This window comes from Anomaloglossus baeobatrachus, chromosome 1, assembly GCF_048569485.1.
Source record: "Anomaloglossus baeobatrachus isolate aAnoBae1 chromosome 1, aAnoBae1.hap1, whole genome shotgun sequence".
In the NCBI taxonomy this organism is placed as follows: domain Eukaryota; kingdom Metazoa; phylum Chordata; class Amphibia; order Anura; family Aromobatidae; genus Anomaloglossus; species Anomaloglossus baeobatrachus.
In genome coordinates, this window is record NC_134353.1 from 127,854,243 (window position 1) to 127,880,628 (window position 26,386).

The window sequence follows — 26,386 nt, forward strand, 5'->3', positions numbered from 1 at the left end:
CGCTACACCGATGATACGATTATGACGCTTTTGCACTCATTAATCGTATCATCTAGGCTTTACACACCACAATATCGAGAGCGACGCCGGAAGTGCGTCACTTTCGACATGACCCCACCGACATCGCACCTGCGATGTCGTAGTGTGCAAAGTACCAAACAAAGACTAAAAACCGTAATGTCAAAAATGTGATAAAAACATGTTTAAAAAAGCGCACACAAAAATGCAATGAAAAAACGCAAATAATGTACAGAAATTCTGAAACATCAAATTCTCATCATGGGAATGTAACCTTACACTTATCTATTGTCTATCTTCTATTGCCATTTTCTTAATGTTTACTGGATATGTATAATTTATTTCCTGTTCTTCATATATATTCAAATTATGGCAATTTATATGTGACATTGTCTCATCATTACCTTATTATCAAATTAGCTTTTGTTTTTGAATAAGAACAAAGTATAACATAAAGCTCACAAAAATTGCAATTTACTGTAAAGATTTTAATCAGTAAAAAAGGTGATATATTCCCTTAAAGATTACTAAGCCAAACAATAGAAGAACACAAGACATTCATTTATATGCAACATAATAATAATAATTAATAAAAACACATTTTTACTAAAAGGACACAATGATATATGAGCAAGTAAGTTTCCTCCAATTCTGCAATTTGCCCACAATGGCTTTTAATGGGCAATTTTGTGGATAGCTCTGTCAATAGTAATGTCATTTGTTACAACACACCCTATAAACATTCTTCAGACTCTGAACCAAGGCTAGCTTGTCATATGCGAATGGAATTCAGGAAGGGGATTAAATAGCCGACACCTCTTTAAGCCTCAGCAATAATAGTGGTCATCATAGGTCTTAGGAGAAGTAAAATACCGTATAGCCGTTTTTTGTTGTTGCATTATAGACTTTATTAGACAGTGTGCTTTGTTGCAGCTCATATCCATCTATGCTACAGTTTGTAATTCTGTGTTATTACATACAAATACTACATATTATACACAGAACATATAAGGCTGTGTTTCCATGATGAGCTTTTGGTGAGGTTTTGATGCTGCACCATTTCTGCACTTATATTATAATGTAGGTTACTTGCTGTTTTTTTTTTTACACATACGTTGTTTTCTGCATCTTATGGAAGTCTAAGGCCGGCGTCACACGGTACGATCTATTGTGCGATCGCACGATCGATCGTACCCGCCCCCGTCGTTTGTGCGTCACGGGCAATTAGTTTCCCGTGATACACAAAGTCGTTAACCCCCAGTCACACGCACTTACCTCCTGGACGACGTCGCTGTGGGTGGCAAACATCCTCTTCCTGAAGGGGGAGGGACATTCAGCGTCACAGCGACGTCACACAGCAACCGGCCAATAGAAGCGGAGGGGCGGAGATGAGCGGGATGTAACATGACGCCCACCTCCTTCCTTCTGCATTGCCGGTGGGACACAGGTAAGCTGTGTTCGTCGTTCCCAGGGTGTCACACGGAGCGACGTGTGCTGCCTCAGGAATAATGAACAACCGGAGCACAGAAGGAGGACCGACATTTTGAAAATGAACGACGTGTCAACGAGCAACGATAAGGTGAGTATTTTTGCTCGTTCACCGTTCATAGCTGTCACACGCTACGATATGTCTAACGATACCGGATGTGCGTCAGGGAATCCGTGACCCCGACGACATATCGCCCGATATATCATAGCGTGTGACGCTGGCTTAAGGGGAAAATCTGAACAGAAAACTCAGTGTACCCGGAAGAGAAACTGAGGCTGCAAATTTGAAACATGCACCGCAAGACAATGTTCGACGAGTAAAGAAAAAGCCCAGTGTGCAGGAGATTTTTATCAATCCCATCCACTTTTCTAGAATTGTAAGGCTGTGTGCGCACATTGCGTTTTTTTGTGCGTTTCCGCAGTGTTTTCAACTGCAGCATTTTAATGCAAAAATGCATGCGTTTTGATTTCCAAGCAAAGTCTATGGGAAATATGGCTTTCTTGTGCGCACAATGCTTTTAAAAACGCAGCGTTTTAGTTGCAGATAATTTGTCAAAATCTCTGCCTTTGAAGAAGCAACATGTCAATTTTTTTTGCCATTTTGGCTGCGTTTTGCTAACATGAAAGTCAATGAGAACTTTCAAAACGGAATCCAAAATCTAAATACTAGCGTTTAACATGCTTTTTTTGACAAAATAATCGTATGCGTTTTTGACAATATAGTGAGGTCAGGATGTGTCCCTTTTCACACACATGTAGTCCGACTAGAAAATAATAGAAAAACAATAATTTAACATTATTTTATACATATATATTAGATCACATTAATCTTTTTACTAAAATTAGCTATTTTATTTATTTAAAACATGATATTTGTTATCATTTTTGTCCTTTTTTTTCATAGTGTTTGAATGTTTAAACTTTATTTAGTAGTGTATTTGTATTGAAAACGTATCTGACTTTAAGGAATGAAAAAGCATGTAAAACGCGTTTACAACGTGGGAAAAACGCAGGAAAAATGCATGCGTATTTCCTGCGTTTATGTGGTCAAAACCAAATTTGGCAATGACAAATTCTGCCAGAGGATGCGTTCATTTTTGCAAGTAACTGAACGCAACGTGCGCACATGGCCTAAGGCTATGTGCACGTGTTGCAGATTTGGTGTTGAAATTTTCTGCATTAAATCTGCAGCTCCTGGTAGAAGAATGCACAAAAAAAAGCATGCGTTTTGGTGCGTTTTTGTGCCATGCGTTTTTTTTAATAAAGTGAATAGATGTAAGGGCTAAATAATGCAGAAAAAAACACCAACAATTAACCTGCTGCAGATAATTTTCTGCACTTAATCTGCAAGGAAAAAATAAGCAACATGTGCACAGTATTTCAGAATTCTTATTGACTTTGCTGGCATAAAGATAGACATGCACATTGGGACACAATCTGCACCAAATCTGCATAAAAAAATGCAGTGTGCGTACAAAGCCTAAGAGCCAGCGAAAATACACAGCCATAATAAAAACTCACCAAGAACCCATTGCTCACAGCTTGGGGCTAGGCCCACAAACACGTATAAAAAATGTTTTTAATTTTCATCCAAAGAAGTGGTACAATGTTTTTCTCTCACTTCCCATCTATGTGCTGTCCGTATGCAACCCATTGTTTTTGTTAAGCAGCTGTAAATCATTTACAGGACCATTTACAGTCTCCTATTCTACAGAATTTTAATGTATCTGTAAAAATTAGATACCATGCTGTGGCATCCAAATTTTTTTTTCCTCTCACACCTATAGACCTGAATGGCTGAATCTCATTCGATTTCAAAAACAAATCGCAGTGTGTTGCAATTTTTTTTTTCCAGACAAATTCTGTCAGTGGAAGAAAAAAAGATCAGTCAACTACACTGACCCATTAAATAACTTTTTTCAGTGCGCTATCACATCTAGTAAAAAAAATTAAAGTAAAAGGAGACCAAAATACAAAACCTCAAATATACGGCATATAATTAGGAAAACTAATAATTCAGTGAAAGTAGATTAAGCCAGGTTTGAGATAGGTTAAGGCATATATGAGGCTAAAGGTACCGTCACACTAAGCGACGCTCCAGCGATCCCACCAGCAACCTGACCTGGCAGGGATCGCTGGAGCGTTGCTACACGGGTTGCTGGTGAGCTGTCACACAGGCAGATCTCACCAGCAACCCGTGACCAGCCCCCAGCCAGCAGCGACACGTGGAAGCGATGCTGCGCTTGGTAACTAAGGTAAATATCGGGTAACCAACCCGATATTTACCTTCGTTACCAGCGCACACCACTTAGCGCTGGCTCCCTGCACTCCTAGCCAGAGTACACATAGGGTTAATTACCCGATGTGTAGTCTGTCTATGTGTGCAGGGAGCAGGGAGCCGGCACTGACAGCGTGAGAGCGGCAGACGCTGGTAACGAAGGTAAATATCGGGTAACCAAGGAAAGGGCTTCTTGGTTACCCGATATTTACATTGGTTACCAGCGTCCGCAGAAGCCGGCTCCTGCTCACTGCACATTCAGTTGTTGCTCTCTCGCTGTCACACACAGCGATCTGTGCTTCACAGCGGGAGAGCAACAACTAAAAAATGGCCCAGGACATTCAGCAACAACCAGCGACCTCACAGCAGGGGCCAGGTTGTTGCTGGATGTCACACACAGCAACATCACTAGCAAGTTGTGCCTCAGCAGCAATGTTGTTAGCAATGTTGCTTAGTGTGACGGTACCTTTAAAGTCCAGGTCAAGACAGATGCGGTCAGTGCAAATTGGTCTACACACATGTCATGACATAAAGTTGTATAAACTTGGCCTAAAGTCGACTGAAGTAGGGCTCTCCACTTTATCAATATTTGACAGCTGTGAGAGACTTCCTGCCCCTGAGCTGAGACATACCATGGTGTGGGAGAGTCTGGGAGTGTGCAGCATGAAAACACAGGGAATTTCTTTGCTGCTGTCTTCATTTTGGATGTAGTTATATAAGACACAATGTAAGGCTTCTTTCACACGTCAGTGATTCTCGTACATATGTGCCAGTTTTTACGTACAAGAATCACGGACATACGCAGATTCATTAAAATCAATGGGTCTACACACACATCAGTGATTTTTCACTGCCCGTGCCTCCGTGCGGCGTACACGTGTGTCTGTGTGTTCCGCATGAAGACAAGTCCATTTTTTTCTGGCATTACTGATGTCCCACGTACCACACTATGGTGTGATCCATGAAACACGTAGCAGAAAAACACGGACATTGAAACTAAAAAGCATTTTGTACTCCCCTTCTCCAGGGACGCTGTCTCCGGCCTCTGCTGGCTGCTGCTTCCGAGCCAGCTCTTTATCGTCATGCATATACATTTATGCACGACACCGCGACCCCGAAGTTGCTGCAGCGGCGGCCGGATACACAGCAGAGCCAAAGAGTTCAGCACCACGGAAAGCAGGAGCGGGGACAGGTGAATATACGTCCATGTGCTATCATGGATGACGGACACGGATACCACATGGATAACCCACATGTGCCGTGAATAACGGCACATGGAGGGACATATGCGTTTTTTACACGTCAGTGAAAAACATCTGTGTTTTTCACTGACGTATGAAACATGCCTAAGGCATAGTTTCAGTATCGGGGACCACAGGAGTTAGTGGGCATGTTGAAGGATTACAACTAATCCTTAGTCATTGTATATACCGTGTCCATGTGCTACAGCGTATTTCATCATTTCCTGTCAATCACATTGTTGCAAAGCACCAATCAAATTGCATTGCTATATCCTGTACAAAAACACATGTAAAATACCTACAGTGGGTTTTAGAACATAATATACAATATATCAATTATGTTCTAAAACCCAGTGTAGGTATTTTGGATGCGTTTTTTGTACAGGATATTGCAATACAATTTGATTGGTGCTTTGCAACAATGCGATTAACATTAAATGATGAAATACGCTGTAGCACATGGACACTGTATACACAATGACTAAGGATTAGTTGTAATCCGAAACATGTTTATCCACGTAAACTACAATATGTGTTTAATTTTGTATTTTTGATGGATGTCCATTGAAAATTTTTATTCTTGTTATTTTTTAGGATAACCTTTGCTGGATATTTTTCCCTTTTCTCTAGCCTTAGATAAAAGTAAACGAACACATGTTTGGTATCTACAAACTCGTACCAACATGAGGCATCATACTAACTCATCGGTTTTAGCAGATAGTGAACATAGTAAATAAAAAAACCCAATATAATTTTTTTGCAATTTCACTGCACTTGGAATTTTTATCCCATTTTCTAGTACACTGTATGTTAAAACTAATGGTTTCATTCAAAAGTAAAACTCATCCTGCAAATAAATAAGCCCTCATATGGCAAGAATCACAGCAAAATAAAGAAGTTATGGCTCTTGGAAGAAGAAGAGGAAAAAAAAAAATGAAAAATTACTGGGGGGTGAAGGGGTTAATAGTGGTCACCATTTCCAGGAAACTATTTTGAACATGAACAAGTATTTAAAATATGAAATTGAAAATGAAAATCTAGGACATTTGGATACAATGATGCAATTGCTTCATTACATGTGGATAAACTGCATAATAACCTCACAGATTGGTGAGTGATACATTTGATTGGGGAACAATGAAGAAAATGAAAATGTAACATTTTATCACATGGTATGTAAACTAGGGCAGTGAACTAATTTTAATATATTTCTTTTTCATGAAATATTTTTTTTTTACAGATGGATGAAATTAATTTAATTCAGAGTTGGTCAAGGTATGATAGTCGGGTACAAGCCCTCCAGCAGTCGCTTGGACTCCCATCAATACAAATGTCAAAGGTAATTATAGTTGTTTCTGTGTGGTCAATTCTCTTTTATATAAATCATATTTTTTTCAAATTTTCACCATTTTATTGTGATGTGGCTAATGTAGCACGTAATAAATGATGCGCTCTTCTGTTTGAGTGGGTGCAGATACAGCCTCTGGTGCATTTGGGTACAAATCCTGCATACAAGGTTGAACTGTCACTAGATTTCACAATATAAACTGTATATTGTGACAGCTCACTCACTTTATGTCATGGGGGTCACTCACTTTGCTTACTTTACCACGGTAGCACACAGGAAACACCTCATGGAAATGTCCAGTCAGTTTATTTCATATACATAAACCGCACTTCATAGCATAGACACAGATGGAGTTCAGATCCATTATATTCGCAGTACACCCGCACAGTTCAGAAATACTTAGGAACACACTCACAGTACTACAGTCCACATCCTTAACAAAACTCCCGCTCAGGTTCAGATAGACCTTCTCCTCCGAAGTATCCTAGTGGAGCCATCTTCCTCTCCACTGACTAACTCTGGGTTAGTCCACACACCTCTTCATGAGGTACCTCCCTGAGGACATAGCAGCCCTCACACAGTGACCATATGCCAAACAAACATTTTCCATCTTAACAGGTGATCCACACACATGGATGGGAGGAACGTAGATAGCTTGACCCACCCATCTCTCCAGCTATCTGTAAACCTGGCCCTGATATGCCCTAGCAAAATTCTTGGCATTATAAGTACCAGAACAGAAAGCCAGGTTTACACCACTTCTGTGATACATACCGGCCATCCTGTTACAATACATTAACAAATAAATATTTCATACCTCATGAGATTGGTATATTTGCTTTGAAAATTCACATCACAATGATTGCATAATCATTTTTGAAAGTTTGGACTCCAATCAAATTTCACAAAATTGGTTTGGGGTAGATGCACTCAAATTGCCCATCAGATTGGATTCGGTCTGCATACAATTTTGTCTGGATTGAATCTGCCCCAAAAAGATTCTTATTATTCTCCAGAGCTTGATAAATGTAGGTCCAGAAATAGGTTAGAAAATAATAAGCTTCTACTTACTTGTCTTAGTCTCGTGTGCTCACTCTCTTGCGGCTGTATCTTGGTCTTTGGTACAGATTTATTGGCGCTGCTTAGGTATCATGTGGTTGTGTAAATTACGCCCCACATGACTGTATGAAGTTAAGTCAGTGCCAGAAGATCTGAACTGAAGAACGATCTGAAGCAAACAGTTGACCAGCTGAGGAGCTACAGTGGGAGACCAGTCAACAGGTGGGACTAATACAATGGAGTGTAATCTTTGATAATTTTTAGAAATTGGCGAATAGTAACTATTCGTGGTCAGATAATGCGTGCCGAATACCGAGTACTATTCCAGTATTCGTCACGACACAAAAATACTTGGGTTCTCCATTGACTTGCATTAGGTTTGTTATTCGTGATGAATACCAGAATAGTACTTTGGGATTCATTACGAATAATCTGAACATGAATAGTTAGTAGTCTAAGCTTACAAAAGCATCCAGTAAAATGTCATCCTGCCTTTCACCAATTCACTCGAAATATTCAGAAAATGTTGGATTGTCTGCTTCTTTCTGCTTTACTAAATACTAACAATAACAATGTAAAATGAATTGTTTTTTTTATAATTTCCTGGAACACAAAATGAAAATGTAAGGACATAAACAGGGTTGTGGACCTTCCGGTAAACGTGTTATTAACAACTTTTTTATATCCTTCAAAATACAAATGTGAAGTTAGTGAGTCACAGAGCGAGAGAGGAACATGTTTAATGTGAATTTCTGGAGCGGTTACATAAACATTATAGGACTGGGATAAATAGCGCCTGTGACTTGCAGTTTCACTACGCGCCTCTAAGTCTACAAGAGTGCCCATTGCAAAGATTCCTTACATTACTAGCAAGTGATCTAAAGTCCGGAAGAGAGCCAGGGACCTGGGCCTGATTAAGGAGAGGAATGCTGTGTAATTAGAGCAGATAACACTACATTTGTTATTAGACAAAGCAGCCTGAGCCCAGGAAATTATAGAGCCTGAAATGCTCAGACTGCAGACACTGTTCATGACATGATATTTCCTGCTTTCTCCACTCCGCAGCCAACATTTCACAAGTCCGACTCTCCGAAACCAGATGACACCTCCAGAAATATATTTCGGTCTGTCCAGCGGCACATAACTGGAAGTAAACTCCAGAGAGAGGTCCTAAAACACTGTGGACCATCTGCATTTGATGCAATGATGGAAAGTTACTCTGAAGGTGGGAACATATTGTGGCATCACTTAGTTATAAAATAAAAAGTTAAAATAAGAAGTTGAACAAAGACCGGGCCATATTCTAACATTCATGACCAGGCACATTTTGATTTTCTGTTTCCATACATGCGATTTTAAGGATCTCCAACATTTTTTCTTGTTTGGATTTTCATATAATTTGCCTTTTTTTTTTCTTGATACATGGGTCCTAAATTTTATGTAATTTTGATTTCAGATATCGGTGAAAAATTGTATAAAAAAGTTAATATATTTTTCACTTTTTTTTAAATTTTCCTTTTATACACCACCACAATGAACAACTAAGGCTGCTTTCACACATCAGATTTTTGCAATCAGGTACAATCCGGTTTGTGCCTGATGCAACGGATCCATCTCTGATTGTGTAAAAACTGATGCAACGAATCCGGTAAAAAACGGATCCGTTTTTTTTTTTTTAAATTATGCTGAGAGAGAGAGAGAGAGATCCCATCATCACCCCACATACACCGGCACTCCCGCACACACCATCACCGCATATACACCGGCACTCCTGCACACATCATCGCCGCACATACACCGGCACTCCCGCACGCATCATCACCGCACATACACCGACACTCCCGCACACACCATCACCGCACATACACCGGCACTCCCGCACGCATCATCACCGCACATACACCGACACTCCCGCACACACCATCACCGCACATACACCGACACTCCCGCACACACCATCACCGCACATACACCGGCATTACCTCAGTGACATCCCCGCTGACAGCGCGACTCCCTTCAGTTGCTGCGTGGAGCTCCCGGGAGCGGTGGTGTTCTACTGCCGCTCCTGTCAGCTTCATGTAGCAGAGCTGAAATCGTCGTGGGACCTCTGTGGATTACGTCGGACCTGGAGGGGTATTTGGGGATTTTAAAAAAATGGTGAAAGAGGGTCTTTTTTGTCTTTTATTCCAAATAAAGTATTTTTCGGGTGTATGTGTTTATTTACTTTCACTTACAGGTTAATAATTAGGGGTGTCTCATAGACGCCTGCCATGATTAACCACTTATTACCTCGTTTGCCACCGCACCAGGGCAATTTGGGATGAGCCGGGTAGAGTCCCGGGACTGTCGCATCTAATGGATGCGGCAATTCCGGGTGGCTGCTGGCTGATATTGTTAGGCTGGGGGGCTCTCCATAATGTGGAGCTCCCCATCCTGAGAATACCAGCCTTCAGCCGTGTGGCTTTATTTTGGCTGGTATCAAAACTGGGGGGGACCGCACGCCGTTTTTTTTAAATTATTTATTTATTTTACTGCACGATATAGACACACCCACCAGCGGCTGTGATTGGTTGCAGTGAGACAGCTGTCACTCAGCGTGGGGGCATGTCTGACTGTAGCCAATCATAGGCGCCGGTGGGTGGGGAAAGCAGTGAATACGAGGTTGAAAAATGGGTGGCTGGCATTTTCAAATCAGGAGAAGACACCAGCAGTGTGACAGCCTTGCAGCCCCGCGCCAGTGATCGGTGAGTGGGATAGAGTGAGTGAATGAGTCAGTGAGTGTGAGTGTGAGAGAGAGAGAGAGGCCGGGGCCACACGGGGCACTACTGCGATGCTTGCATGACACTCGGCTCGTGCTGGCAGCACAGCAGGAGCCGAGTGTCATGCTAGTGTCCCTGCATCTGAGTGCGGTCCGACTGTGCGAGCGGACCTCAGCTGCGGGGGGCGGCCAGGCTCTCAGGAGGGGCGGGCTGGCACGGAGGAGGGGAAGGAGGGATTTCTCTCCCTCTCTCCTCCGTAGCCGGCTATTGCCATTCTTGCCCTGCACGCATGGTACACCGGTATACCGCGAGTGCAGTGCGATTTTTCTCTCGCCCCATTCACTTGAATGGGTGCGAGACAAAGAGTCTCGCCTTACAAACGCAGCATGCTGCGATTGTTTTCTCGGTCCGATTAGGACTGAAAAAATAATCACTCGTGTGCTGACACACAGGCTAGAATTGGTGCAAGTGGAATGGAATGTTTTATCGCACTCCACTCGCACCGATTTTCTTAGGCCAAAGAGAGAGATATTTTCTGACAAGCAATGAATTTATATCACTTCTGGGCATGCTCAGAAGTAAAAACCGAATCCGGTACATGCTTCCGGCGTTTGATGCATGCCACCAGATTCGGCGTGCATAGACTTTCATTATGCACCATGCCGCACGGCGCCGCATGCGGAACTATGTGGTTTTTTGCCGCTGGTAAAAAACGTTCCTCTCTGTGTCCTGTGCAGCCACTGGAGTGATGATTTTTGCCACAACCGGCAAAAACCGGCTCAAACGCGAGTACATGCGGCACACTCCGGCGCTAATAAAAGTCTGTGAGGAAAAACCGCACCCGGCGGCAAATAAAACCGGATGCGTTTTTTCTGCAAAGCGCCGGATTGTGCCGCACAGCAAAAACTGGATTGTGAAAGCAGCCTAAATTGTATGTTTCATACTCACCGATCACTGACCGATCACCGGCGCGGCGTTGCACGGCTGTCACACTGCTCTGGCAGCTTCTCCAGCTTTTGAAAATGCCGACTGCTTATTCTTCCATCTCCTATTAACTGCTTCCCCCGCTCACCGGCGCCTATAATTGGTTGCATTTAGACGAGCCCCCACGCTGAGTGGCAGCTGTATCACTGCAACCAATCACAGCCGCTGGTGGGTGGGTCTATATCATGCAGTAAAATAAATAAATAAGTAAATGAAAAAAACAACGTGCGGTCCCCCCAATTTTGATACCAGCCAAGGTAAAGCCACACGGCTGAAGGCTGTTATTCTCAGAATGGGGAATCCCACGTTATGGGGGGCTCCCCAGCCTAAAAATATCAGCCAGCAGCTGACCAGAATTGCCGCATCCATAAGATACGACAGTCCCAGGACTCTACCCGGCTCATCCCGAATTGCCCTGGTGCGGTGGCAATCGGGTTAATAAGGAGTTAATGGCAGTCCATAGCTGCCACTAAGTGCTAGGTTAATTATGGCAGTTGTCTATGAGACACCCCCCATGATTATTCTGTCAGTTAAAGAAAATAAACACATACACCCAAAAAATCCTTTATTTGGAATAAAAGACAAAACAAATCACCCTCTTTCACCACTTTATTAAAATCCCCAAACACCCCTCTAGGTCCGACGTAATCCACACGAGGTCCCACGACGCGTTCAGCTCTACCACATCAGGAACGACCGTAGAGCACAACCGCTCTCTGTCAGCTCCATGGAGCAACTGAAGTGAGTCGCGCTGTCAGTGGTGACGTCACTCAGGTTACCCGCGGCCAGTGCTGGATCCTCCAGCTGTCTCAGGTGGAGGACTACAGCTGTGGCTGCGGGTAACCTGAGTGACGGAAAAAACCATATACAATAGGACCAATTGAGTTCAATATACGAAAAACAAAAAACCTCAATTTCAATTAAAATTAAACTTTTATTGATATATTTTAAAATTTAGACACCCATTAATAGTGAACACACAAAGGGCATAGATGATGAAGGGGAGGAGCTAAATAGATGGGGTCCCTATAGCACCCTATGGGACCTTGCTCCTACCTACCAACGGAGGGTATGACGCCGTAACTGTTTTGGGCGCCCCCGTTCCACGTCGGCTCACCCTCTAGTTGCCCTGGATAGTTAGTGAATTAAAATAATAATCACACTACGGATGGCCATACAATAGTACTAGAATGTAAGGATTTTACAGAGAGAGTGCCGGTGGATCTATTACCTGAAAACACACACCCCATTGGGTCTAAATGACAGACTGACATATTCCCCATTTCTTTAGACACTGCTATCTTTATGCTCTTAATAAGATGAATTTCTTTGTGTTCCGCTTGTCATGGAATAGTAATTTAATAACTCATACTATCTATCTGGATTGGAAACCCCTCCGTCATTGCCCTGTGATTTGGGATTTACGGATAAAAAATACCTTTATTTTTAGGTTGTTGTTTCAAGGTAATTATACTGTGTCTCTGTGTTTCACGTTTTTCTGACCATTAATATATAGCGGCAAAAAAAAAAGTTGTTTGGTCAGTCGGGGGTTAATCTTTGAAAAAGGCATTTACTTATAAACAACAATTATACTGCTGCCCACTATGACATATAAATTATGTAGCCTGATAGCACATGTGCTGAAACCAATATATGGGGGCACTTAGTTATGTCCTTACATCATGGGGACATTTATATGGTTGCTATTTAGGCATGTGTGCATTGGCATTACATACAGGCACACTCAATGTGTATGGCAAATATGTCAGTGTTAAATATCACCTGACACATTATTGCTGCAGTATTCACAAGTGTCTCTATGACGATGGGGGCATTAGTGGGTGGTGCCATTGCAGTTTGTTGTTTTGATGCCGCCCCCTCACGTGCACGCAGGCACGTTCATTATTTCCTTCAACCCTTTTACTGCAAAGTGTGCACACATGCGCAGTCATGCTCCGAGGACCTCTAGTGTCCAGGATTGTCATGACATGCGCAGTAAAACATAAAAGACACAGTAGCCTATGATTGTGATTGGCCGCATGGTCCATGTGACCTTGGCTGACGCTGGATTTAAACCCTGACATCCTGTGATCTGTGCACACAGCCATGGATTACGCCTACATTCACATCTGATAACTGCAATCCTCCAGGGACTGGATGCAGAGGGGATGTGGAAGTTTTTGAAGTGGAAACAGATATTTGTGTGATTTGTATATTTGGATTTCATGGTTATAAGTTTGTAACAGTTATGGTTTTTCTTTTGTGATGACACTAAATTAGAGGAAAACCTTATATGATGATTAAGACATGACCATATGCTGTCTTCCTATGGGAGCACAGGGCTATGGTGGACACTCTATCTTAACCTGAAAGGTTTTATAAAAAAAAAAAAAAAACAAAAAAAAACTGCAATCCTCCAGCCTCCTGAAGATCCTTATATCATGGAAAGGGGAAACGCGTAGAGGCGATACAGAGCATGCTGCTAAAAGGGAAGTAACCATTCTTTTCTTCCCTGTGGGGTTATCTATACCCCTTTTTTATGCTCTATTAGAATCATCTGCATGATTGCCCTCAGGCATTGCATTACATGTATTCGCATCGCATCGCTGAACGCTGCATTTCCTATACCTGAAAGACTAAGTCCCCATGCTGGCACTGCCTACGTGAGGACGTACTTTGTAGGTGGAGTCGGCGTGAGGTGCCCTACATTCAAACAAGAGGATTGACTGCCAAATGCCAATCATCCCCCAGGTCTTACTGTGCCGGGCAGCGCTCTGTGCTCGGCGGCGGCTCTCCCTGTGCCCGGTGGCGGATGCTCTCCCGGCTGCGGCGGCGGCTCCCTATACCCGGCGGCGGCTTCCTGTACCCGGTGGCAGCTCCGTGTACCCGGCGGCTGCTCCTCTCTGTGCGCGCCAGCAGCGCTCTCCGTGCCCACGGCCACCTCCAGCGCTCAGTGATCCAAGCCTCACCCAGTTCTCTAACTGTCTCCAAGCTCCCCCGGGTCTGCCTGTGCCCCCAAGCGCTCTGTGCCCCTATTTCTCCCCAGTGATCTGTGCCCACCCAGTCTCCCCAGTGATCTGTGCCCACCCAGTCTCCCCAGTGATCTGTGCCCACCCAGTCTCCCCAGTGATCTGTGCCCACCCAGTCTCCCCAGTGATCTGTGACTCCCCAGTGATCTCTGTGCCCCCCCCAGTCTCCCCAGTGATCTCTGTGCCCCCCCCAGTCTCCCCAGTGATCTCTGTGCCCCCCCCAGTCTCCCCAGTGATCTCTGTGCCCCCCCCAGTCTCCCCAGTGATCTCTGTGCCCCCCCAGTCTCCCCAGTGATCTCTGTGCCCCCCCAGTCTCCCCAGTGATCTCTGTGCCCCCCAGTCTCCCCAGTGATCTCTGTGCCCCCCCCATTGATCTCTGTGCCCCCCCCAGTCTCCCCAGTGATCTCTGTGCCCCGCCCAGTCTCCCCATGGATCTCTGTGCCCCCCCAGTCTCCCCAGTGATCTGTGCCCTCCCCCATTGATCTCTGTTCCCCTCCCCAGTCTCCCCAGTGATCTCTGTTCCCCTCCCCAGTCTCCCCAGTGATCTGTGCCCCCCCCCAGTATCCCCAGTGATATCTGTGCCCCGAGCCTCTCCCAGGTCTGTCTGTGCCTTCAGCCTCTCCCATCCGTCTCTGTGCCATCTGTGCCCCCAGCATCCCCCAGGTTTGTCTGTGCCTCCAGCCTTTCCCATCATTCTCTGTGCCCCCAGGGCTGTCTGTGTCCCTCCGGCATCCCCAAGGGCTGTCTGCCCTTGACTATGTATATAACCCCAGCAATGTTTGTGCCCCCCAGCTATGTCTGTGCAACCCAGTGGTGTGTATATACCCCCAGTGAAGTCTGTGCCGCCCAGAGATGTATGTACCCCCAGTGACGTCTATGCCCTGCTGCTTCCCTAGTGATGTATATTCCTCCCAGCCCTCCCCAGAAATGTTTATGCTCCCCAGCTATGTCTGTGCTCCCCATCAATGATGTAGATATCCCCCAGTGATGTATGTACCCCCCAGTGATGTCTATGCCCTCAGCCTCCCCAGTGATCTATATTCCTCCCAACCCTCCCCTGCGATGTATATACAGCAGTCTCAGCCAACTCAAACCTGGAAAAGCAGTTGTAAAAAGCAACAAGATCAACATCGCCTAATATTACAGCTGCACCAAAGAGTAGAAGCTCCAGCCACCACAGTGAGTTAATTTTTTGACCAAATATATTAGGGTAATTTTCAAGTTGAATGTTTTGTGCGGCCCCCGAAGGTTGGTTAGAAATTTCAAAATGGCCCCCGGCAGAAAAAAGGTTCCCCACCCCTGCTCTATGGGGATGGACCAGAGCCGAGTGGGAACGCACCATTCTGCATTCAAAATGCATCCAAAACGCAGCGTTTTGGATGTGTTTTGAAACGCACATGCAGTGACAAAACGCTGCAGAATATTTGTCACGCCAAAACGCAACGTGCGCACATACCCTTATGTACCACACCCGCATCAGCGGCTGAGCTGCTCGGATCCGGAGCCGCGGTGGCTCGAGGGGTCTCCGGACTCGAGAGGGGGGATCGCGTGCACACTCGAAGTGAAAAGGGGGATATGTACAGGGGATTTGGAAGTTCGTGACGCCACCCATGGTGCGTGGTAATATGGAGTATCACTGCTGCTGTTGGGGCGCCCGGTGGCGGTGATATGGCAGCAAGGTGTTTAACCCCTCCGTGGGTAGGGGGTTGTGCCCCTGGGTCCGATGAGTGTAGCAAATGGGTGCCATTGGGGAGGAAAGGGTTTGTGCGTACTCACTCAGTCCAAGAACACTGACACCAACAGCTTGTAAATCAGAATTCTGAGCACCGCTGCAGCAAGGAGGGAGCACCCTTGGATCCGTGCCCTTTGTGTTGCTTGTTAGCCTGTGGCCTTTTCCGTGGCACCTTCTTCACTGTTTGAACCCTGTAGTGTGGAACTAGTCGGGTCCCGCTCACCCATATGGCTAACGGAGTGAGCTTGCTCTCAGGGTTCACGCTTGGGATTTGATAGACTGTGTTTTGGGAAAAGTCCTATCCCATCGGTGCACTACTACCCCGATTTTGGAGTGCGTGAGGGATGAATCCTGAAGACTTCACCCCCATCGGGTAAATTACCAGGACGCTTAAAGCTACTTCCTGGGCTAGGGTCCGCGTACCCCGTCGTTCCCTGGCCCCTGCCCGGAGATGGCTCAAGGCCGCCAGCTGCCCTCCTCAGCAGATCCATGCCCCTTGACATGATCCCCTGCGACCGGGGTTCCAGCTCCTACCAGGCCCAGACTAACGTCTGCCACCTAGTACTAAAGGAGCCCTGCTCCTGACCTCCTCACGATTTTACCTCGAACACCACACTCCTCTTCACTTTTTCACTTTCCCCTACCAACCCCCAAGTGGGTGGCCCTATTTCCTTCAGGCCCCCCAATGGTGTGTCTGGTGGGTGTGGTGTAAAGTGTTTCTAGGCTTTTGACTGGCTCTGATCTTAGCAACACCAAAGAACAGGGATCCGTAACCAAGGAGGATGTGGATACTGTGCAGAAGGGGACTCTACCCGGCTCATCCCGAATTGCCCTGGTGCGGTGGCAATCGAGGTAATAAGGAGTTAATGGGAGCAGCCCTTAGCTGCCATTAAGTCCTAAGTTAATAATGGCAAGCGTCTCCCCGAGATACCTTCCATGGTTAACCTGTAAGTTAAAGAAAATAAACACATACACCCGAAAAAATCCTTTATTTGGAATAAAAGACAAAAAACCCCACCCTCTTTCACCACTTTATTAACCCCAAAATACCCATCCATGTCTGTAACCCATCCAGGTCTGTATCTAATACTATCATGTCTGATGCTGCTGAGCTATGCATATAATTTTATCATGTGTGATACAGTATGCTGAGCTGTGTATCGAATCCTATCGTGTGATGGAGTACACATAGCCTTGTATCTAATCCTATTATATGCGATACAGTCCACATAGCCATCTTTCTAATCCTATAATTTGTGATACAATCTTTTTTTCTTTTTTTGTAAAATCAGATTTCTAATTTTATACTATTAAACATGTATTATCATTAATTCTTTATATTTTTTTATTAAACATTTTTTTTTAATGACGCATTCCCTTTAATTTGATAAATTTCCCAAAGCACTTCTTTAATCAAAATGGCCTCTTTTTACACACAGCAACCAATTGTGGCCCAGGTTTCCTAAACTAAACCCCACTGTGCCAGCCCTAATACAGTATTACAGTAATATAATGAATCTCTCTATATCACTTTATTAATTATTTCTAAGACTTCAATTATTTTAGTCACAAATCTAATTAGGAATTTTCCATAATTCAAGAAAAAAAATCTCCCATTCATTAGAATAAAAAAAATAAAAAAAAATAAAAAAAAGCTGTAGAAATTTCACTCATTAACAAATAAGCCATCTGCTCTCATGTACTGGATGCGCTCCCAGGAGGTTTATTAGGTACGTCTGCCAGACAGGTGCAAATTATATTAAATTATAAATCATTCTGAAAATTTGGATTGCACAGGCAGGAACCATATCTGTATTAGGAAAACTTTACATAATCCTCAAGCAAATATTACATATGGTTTAAAATGTATTCATTACAATGGCAGTGAAGAGAGAAGGTCTTATGAGGAGCATTCAATATGTTGCTGGTGCAATATGCCCTGCTGCTTGTCTATATTTGCCTTTGCTGCAGTAGACTGTGGTGTTAGGAAGATTTCACACTGCTATCCTCTCCCCGTTCAGTGGTCTCGTGCGGGCTTATGTCCAAATCTTTGCAAAACTGGATTCGCACATATGCGCTGATAAGGCCATTGACTATAATGGAGTTCAGACGGAGTCACTGTGTTCTCTGTCGTGCACCATTTTCAGGAGTATACACCTACTAGAGGAGGACACCCTGGCTCAGTCTACTTCGTCTGTGTGTCAACCTCCAATAGGGGTATACACCCGAAAAAGGTGCACGACAGAGCACACCGTGACTACACCTGCACCATTATAGTCAATAACCCATCAGCACATACATTCAAATCCCGTTTTCAGGGGGCTTCACATGGAAGCCCTAACGGGAACATTGAGCATGGAGATGAACGCAGTGTGAAAGGGCAGCAGCAGCAGCAGCCTATCCATATTACTTAGGTTTTGATCAAGTTCTTTGTTAAAAAAAACAACTGCAAGTAGAACAAGAATCAATTCTAGGAATGTTTTACTTGACACCAAAATCAACTGATAGAGTAGATACATTTTATCATCAAGATGTCCCATGTAAATGAGCAACAAAATTACTTCTGCATTTTTTTTAAATTATATAGAAAGTTTATGTGCAAAAGAAATTGTAATAGTTGGGGCTTACTTTTAATTACAGTGTATGTTTGGTTACTTTACAATATGTCCTTTGTTTTATATCCTGTTAATATCTTTATATCTACATCAATTCTTGTTCACAAGTCCCTTATTTTATATTCTGTAGGTCTCTTAAAGAAGTTGTCCTTAAGACCACTTTACACGCAACGACATCACTAACGAGATGTCGTTGGGGGTCACAGAAATCGTGACGCACATCCGGCCTCGTTAGCGATGTCATTGCGTGTGAAACGCACGAACGACCGTTGTCGCGGGCGGGGAGGAGGGTGTCAGCACACTACGCTCACCCCTTCTGCTCGGGTCCGGCGGCTGCTGCTCAGTGGTGGCTCGAGGTGTGGGCCGGATCCCGGGGGTTCTCGAGCGGCACTCCTCGCCCGTGAGTGAAAGGCGGGTGTTGGGTGTGGGGATAGTTTATTGTCCGTGACGCCACCCACGGTTGTGGTGATTTCACCACCGCTGCTCAATATGGGGATCCCGGGGATGGTGATGCGGAGCAGCCAGGTGTTGCGTTGCCCCTCCGTGGGTAGGGGTTGGGGATCCCGGGGCCCGGTGATGAGATGGGAGATGCAGGGCCTGGTGGGCGCAGGGACGCGGGGGCAGCGCTGTGCCTTGCGGCACTGTGGTACTCACTCAGCCTGAGACGTTGACACAGTTTTACGGTAAACCACACGGCTGGAAAGACGGTTCCCACGGACGGCTGCACTTGCTCTCCCAGTAGGTGACGGTGATGTCCCTTTTCCTTGCACCTTTGTTTCTGTGTTGGTAGCGATGGGTTCCCACTGGTAACCTGCTCCCCGGTTTCAAGCTGGACCGGAGGAGCTCTACTCTTTGCCCGCAGGCGCTGGCCCTGAGAAACTGGTGCCCTGGCGGCGGCGGTGTTTCTGCTACAATGGTTGGGCTGTTGCCTTCTATCGGGACTTGGTTGTTGGGGGATCTGCGTCCCCTTCACTGACGGATTAGGCAAATTCTGGCGACTCCAAGCCTTGCCAGGGTCCGAGAGGCCCCTGCCCTGGTGCTGACTGTCCTTTGGTACACTGCTCCAGACCGCCGGGCCACTACCCGTCCGCGGTCCTTCCAGGAACTTCCAAACGGTCCCCCTCCAGACAGTCACCGCCATTGCTGACCTTGCTGACCCTGTCCTGCACTCAGCTGGACTAACTTCAGGCTTTCCACTCTCTTTCTTTCCTGTCACCACTCTTGCTTTCCTCCTTTACCACTTTACTTCCTTTACTTCACTCCTGGTTTACTCCTCCACTTAGCTCCTCACTCAAGCTCCCCCTGAGCTGACTGCATGGTTCTTCCCGCCTCCAGAGCTGCGAACTCCTCGGTGGGCGGAGCCAACCGCCTGGCCCACCCCCATGGTGTGAACATCAGCCTCTGGAGGAAGGCAACAAGGATTTCTGGTTAGCTTTGGTGTTCCTCACTGGGATGTAGGGTGTGGTGGTGTGATGACCTGTGACCCCTGGCTTGCCCAGGGCGTCACATTCCCCCTTAGCAAAATGCAGACACCGGTTTTATTTTTCTGCAAAATATAACATGGTAAACGGTAACATATTTACATTTTTAATGAATCTTCCCATAACGGGAGGCACATTTCTTAAACGTTGCAAACGATTTACGGTTACGGTTTCCGCTCTCTCCCACCCAAGCAACCTGGCCCTGATGCTGCCCCTAAAGCCCAGGCAGCACCCCTTGACCCACAGTCCAGCACACGGTACCCGAGCGGGATCTGTCCTTCCCCTCCAGAGGGTAGCCACCGGTTCCTTTGGTGGCTGGGCCCCAGCCTGCTCTGCTGAGGGCCCTCCCTCCAACCTGCCTCTCCGGAGGCGGCATTGCGGAAACGGTAACGGTAAAACAACTTATTTACAAGCCACTAACGTTTGTGGTTGCCCTGCAAGTTCACGGGCTTGTCCATGGATAGTTCCCATGCAAACTTTTTAAACGGTCCCCACGGGGACAACGGTGCCGGCTCCGGCCGGTTGCAAATCAAGCAGACAATCAGGTGAAGTACTCGGTAATCATCTTATCATCAGCAGAACTTTCAAACAAACAAACAACTTTACATTCCCTGACCCCTTTTACTCACAGGACGGTCTCCCTGTACCTAAGTGGGGGTCTACCTAGGTTGGGACGGGTGGACCTCTGGGGCCCGGTGTCAGTGAGGCTAGACAGTGGGGTAGAGGGAACAATCGGTTCCTCCTCCCTGCTATAGTGTGGAGCAGGCGGAGGTATAGGGGAGCTGGGTACAGGTTCATCCCTGGGCACTGGCACTGGTTCTGGCTCACGGTTGACCGTTTCCACTACTTCTTCATCCACGGGTTGTGGGAACAGTATCACTGGAAGAATCACCGCGCCGTTCTGTGTAGGCCAGTTTGCTGGGAAGTCACCCATTACAGTGTGGATTACCTCTGCTGCCTTCTCTGCTGGTGGAGGAACTGGTACTTCAGCCTCTGCCCTCAATGCTGGTGGGCACCTTTTTAGATGGTCCCGGGAAACTGTGGCCAGAGTGCCCCCTTGGTCACGACTGACCTGGTAGGCCTTCCCATCTCCCCATTCTGTGGGTTGTATGACGTAAGGAACTTGTTCCCACTGATCATCCAGCTTGTGGGTCTTCCTCTTCCGCTTCAACACTACATCTCCTGGCTGGAAAGGACCCGCGGACGCCTTCTGATTGAACCGGTGCTCCTGCTGTTCTCGACTTCGACTGAGGTTTTTCTCCACATACTCCTGGATTTGCCGGTATTGTGCTCTCCTCTGACTTTCCCACTCCGCTGTCGAAGGGAGCGCTTCTGGGGCCTCCAACCCCATCTCCAGATCCACCAGCAGGCGGCCAGGCCGAGCCCTCATCAGATACGCTGGGGTGCACTTCGTCGAGCTAGACGGGATATTGTTGTACATGTTGACCAAGTCGGGTAACTTTTCCGGCTACAGGTTCCGTTCTTCCAGTGGTAGCGTCTTGAGGAGCCCCAGGACCAAGTGGTTCATTTTCTCACACATGCCGTTGGTCTGGGCGTGGTAAGGAGTGGTCCGGATCTTCTTGCAGCCGTACAACTGGCAGAATTCGTGGAACACCTCTGCTTCAAAGGCCGGGCCTTGGTCAGTCAGCACCTTTTCTGGGTATCCATGGGGTCGGCAAAAATAAGCCTGGAACGCTCGAGCAGCAGTTCGACCAGTTAGGTCCTTAACGGGGACTACCACCATAAATCTTGAGTAGTGGTCTACAATGGTCAATGCGTAGGTGTACCCACTTCGGCTGGGGGTGAGCTTGACATGGTCTAGGGCGACCAGCTCCAGCGGCTGATGGGTGACTATTGGGTGTAGGGGCGCCCTCTGGCTAGTCTCGTCCTTTCTCCTCAGCGTACAAGGACCACACTCTCGGCACCAGGCTTCCACCGATTCATGCATCCCACTCCAATAGAACCGCTCCCTCAACAGCATCTCCAGCTTCTTCCACCCGAAGTGCCCAGCACCATCATGGTATGCCCGCAGGACAGTAGCCACGTCAGCCTGAGGAACGACCAACTGGCATATTTTCTCATGGGTCTTCGGATTGATCAGCTCACGGTACAGCCTCCCTTGGTGTAGGTAAAGCCGTTTCCGTTCCTTCCACAAGCGTCGGGCTTCGGCTGGAGCGGCAGGGTCTATTCCCACAGCACCCTGTTCCACCAAAGTCTTGACGAGGCGAACAGCCGGCGCCTGGTTCTGAGCTTCCTGCCACTCTTGATTGGGCCGTGGGTCCAGATCCACCCGTTGCTGATGTACTTGTACCCTCTCAGTAGACGGCCGGTGAAACGCAGGCAACTCGATCTCCTCAAGGTCGTCATCCTCGCACCCCTCTTCTATCAAATGGGGCATTCGGGAGAGTGCATCAGCATTTATGTTGACACGACCGGCTCGGTACTTTATGCTGAAATCATAGTTGGCTAGCCGGGCTACCCACCGCTGCTCCAGCGCGCCCAACTTGGCCGTGTCCAGGTGAGTCAACGGATTGTTGTCCGTAAACGCAGTGAATTTTGCTGCCGCCAAGTAGTGGCGGAACCGCTCCGTGATAGCCCATACCAACGCCAAGAGCTCGAGCTTGAAGGAGCTGTAGTTCTCAGGGTTCCTTTCAGTCGGCTGGAGTTTTCGGCTAGCATAGGCAATCACCTTCTCCTTTCCATCCTGGACCTGGGATAGGACTGCTCCTAGTCCCACGTTACTGGCGTCTGTGTGGAGGATGAACGGGCGCCCATAATCAGGGTACGCCAGGACCTCTTCTCCGGTCAAGGCCGCCTTCAGCTGGCAAAAGGATTCCTCATGCTTGTCCTCCCACAACAGTGGGGCTCCAATGGGTCTACCACCTTTGGTCTGTCCCACGAGGAGATCCTGCATGGGGGCAGCCATCTTCGTGTACCCCTTTATAAAGCGCCGGTAGTACCCCACCAGGCCAAGAAACTGCCTTACTTCCCTCACTGTGGTTGGTCTCGGCCAGCTCTGGATGGCAGTAATCTTCTCAGGGTCGGGGGCGACACCGTCTGCACTCACCACGTGCCCTAGGTACTGCACCCTGGGTTTCAGCAGGTGACACTTAGAGGGCTTCAATTTCATCCCGTACTTGGCAAGGGACGCGAACACCTCGGCCAGGTGCTCCAGATGGGCTTCATACGTATGGGAATAAACAATCACATCATCCAAGTACAACAGGACGGTCTCGAAGTTTAGATGTCCCAGACAGCACTCCATCAGCCGTTGGAAGGTTCCGGGGGCATTTCACAGCCCGAACGGCATGCTATTGAATTCGCAGAGCCCCATCGGGGTGGTGAAGGCGGTCTTCTCCCAGTCCTCTGGGGCCACGGCCACTTGCCAGTACCCGCTGGTGAGATCAAGGGTAGAGAAGTAGTTTGCAGTTCTCAGTGCAGCCAAAGACTCTTCGATACGAGGCAGTGGGTAGGTATCTTTATGGGTTATCTGATTAATCTTCCGGTAGTCCACACACATCCGCATGGTACCATCCTTCTTCTTGACCAGTACTAACGGAGCGGCCCAGGGACTACAGCTGTCCCGAATAACCCCTGCCTCCTTCATATTCCTCAACATATCCTTGGCGCACTGGTAATGTGCAGGGGGAATAGGTCTATACCTCTCTTTGATAGGGGGATGTTCACCGGTGGGGATGTGGTGTTGGACCCCTTTGATCTGCTCAAAGTCTAGGGGATGTTTACTGAAAACCTGTTCGTACTCCTGCACCACCCTGTATATCCCTGCCTTGTGATGTGTAGGGGTATCATCAGTGCCTACATGTAGCTGTTGGTGCCACTCCTTTGTCTCCCCTTGGGGTGGGGAAGTGCTAGTGGTAGGTGGGAGGGTTGATGGACTGGCTTCATGGATAGTGTGAGGGTCCAGGGTGAGCAGGTTGGCAATGGTGGCATACCGGGGAAGCCTGACTTCTTCCTCTCCACAGTTCAACACCCTCACAGGCACTCTCCCTTTCTTCACATCCACCACTCCTCGGGCGGCCATTACAGTGGGCCAATGCTCAGAGGGTATGGGCTCCATCATGGCCGGGTAATCACGCCCCTGAGGCCCTACTGCTGCCCTACACCAAATCATCATCTCACTCCTAGGGGGCACAGTCAACGGAGCTACATCCATTACTCTCACTCCACCAATCTCCCCTCCTGTTGAGCTTACATGCTGGCGGTACATCAGAGCCCGTATCTCACGCTGCACAGCTCTCTGCCGGCTTCCTGCTGCTGTGGCGGCCAGCTGTTGTAATAGGGTCAACACATCAGTCATACAGTGCTCCATCACATTGGTTCCTAGCACTATCTTCGGGTTGTGATCACTGGGTTCATTCATGATCACAATCATACCCTGATGTTGTAGTTCAGCTTGCCCCACAGTCATAGCCACTTGTTTATACCCCACTTGGGTCAATGGAAGTCCATTGGCAGCAATCAGTGTTATACTAGTATCTGGGGGTGCCAGTTCGTCCGTTCCCCAATACCGCTGATACAACGTGTATGGTATGGTGGTTACCTGTGATCCAGTGTCCAAGAGAGCCATCACCGGTATACCGTCCACAGCCACGGGGATGATGGGTCTGGCCCCGATATATCGATCTCGCCAGTCTGGGGGGCCACTATGTTCTTCTCCTGAGGATTGGCCCGGGGCCCCAGGGGTTGCTCGTTTAACGGGCACTGTCGGAAGTAGTGACCAGGCTTACGGCACTTGTAGCAGATTGGAGGTCTGCTCCGCGGGTTATTAGCACTTCTCCGCTGCATCCAGGGAACATCCTCGGGGCTGTCAGCAAGCTGTATCTGTGCTGGAGGCTGAGATCTGGTCAGAGGTTGTAGTGCAGCAAGGATCTTGGCGAGGTCTCCGTCCATCCATGCGACGGACCTGGGCTGCCAGTTCTTCCACTGCTGCTTGGGGCTGTAGGTATTGGAGAGGTTGGTAGGGCAGGGGCCACCACAACGGGGGCCGTCTCGACGGGCCATGGGCAGGTTCCCGAACTTCTGCAGCTGGGGGCTGTAGCGCTTTAATGGCCCGTTCCTTTAACACAGCAAAGTCCACATCAGGGTGTTCCAGGGCCCACAGCCGGAGTTGTTTACGATCCTCAGGGGACCTCATCCCCTGCGCAAATTGCTCTACCAACATCTTGTTGCTATCCGCCTCATTAATAGGGTTCACCCGCTTCAGCGTGCGGAGGGCGGTTTGCAGACGTAAAGCATAGTCCCGAATGCTATCCCCAGCCCGTTGTCGGCACTGGTAAAACTGCATCCTCAGCTCAGCTTCAGTCCGGGTCTCGAAGGCAGTCTGTAGCTTCTCAAAGATGGTGGCTACAGAGAGCCGGTCCCCCTCGGCCCAGGTCTCCGCTTCCTGCTCAGCCGCACCGGTTAACTGGCCTAGCACTATCGCTGCACGTTGCTTATCAGTCAGGGGGTACAGCTCTAGCAACGGGTTAAGCTTTTTCCGGAAGGCCTGTAAGGCATCCGGTTTCCCGTCATACTGCGGTAGCCAGGCAGCTCCGGGCGCATAGGGCAAGGAGAACGGCATGACCTGAGCGAGTGCGGGGGCCGCGGCACCTCCCGCCAGTACGGCCGGGACCTGGGCAGGCCCATTCCCATCCGCGGGTGCCACTGCGGCTGCGACCACCGCTCCTCCAGCAGCTCCGTCGGGCGCAGACATCTTGTTTCCGTCCCCCTTAGCTCTTTCGGCCCCTCCTCTCTCGGGGCGGGGTTTTGGCCTTCGCGCCTCTGCTACTCGAGAAGACGCTCGAGCGGGAACTTTTCGCGCCAAAGATGGTGACTTCTGAAATTTTTCAGCCGGATACCTCCGGCGGTAACAAGGCGCACCTCTACCAAACGGCAGAGCGGTAAGATCCTGTTCGTAACGCCAAGTTGTCGCGGGCGGGGAGGAGGGTGTCAGCACACTACGCTCACCCCTTCTGCTCGGGTCCGGCGGCTGCTGTTCAGTGGTGGCTCGAGCTGTGGGCCGGATCCCGGGGGTTCTCGAGCGGCACTCCTCGCCCGTGAGTGAAAGGGGGGTGTTGGGTGTGGGGATAGTTTATTGTCCGTGACGCCACCCACGGTTGTGGTGATTTCACCACCGCTGCTCAATATGGGGATCCCGGGGATGGTGATGCGGAGCAGCCAGGTGTTGCATTGCCCCTCCGTGGGTAGGGGTTGGTGATCCCGGGGCCCGGTGATGAGATGGGAGATGCAGGGCCTGGTGGGCGCAGGGACGCGGGGGCAGCGCTGTGCCTTGCGGCACTTTGGTACTCACTCAGCCTGAGACGTTGACACAGTTTTACGGTAAACCACACGGCT

General features: G+C 47.8%; 1 protein-coding gene across 1 annotated transcript in view; it reads left to right on the forward strand.

The window, feature by feature from the left end:
• Positions 1 to 26,386, forward strand: part of LOC142290218 (uncharacterized) — a 145,342-nt gene that overhangs the window by 17,472 nt on the left and 101,484 nt on the right. Inside the window, exons 2-3 of the mRNA XM_075334167.1 lie at positions 6,266 to 6,364; positions 8,498 to 8,657. Coding sequence (XP_075190282.1) covers positions 6,266 to 6,364; positions 8,498 to 8,657 — 259 coding nt within the window. The remainder of the gene's footprint in view (positions 1 to 6,265; positions 6,365 to 8,497; positions 8,658 to 26,386) is intronic.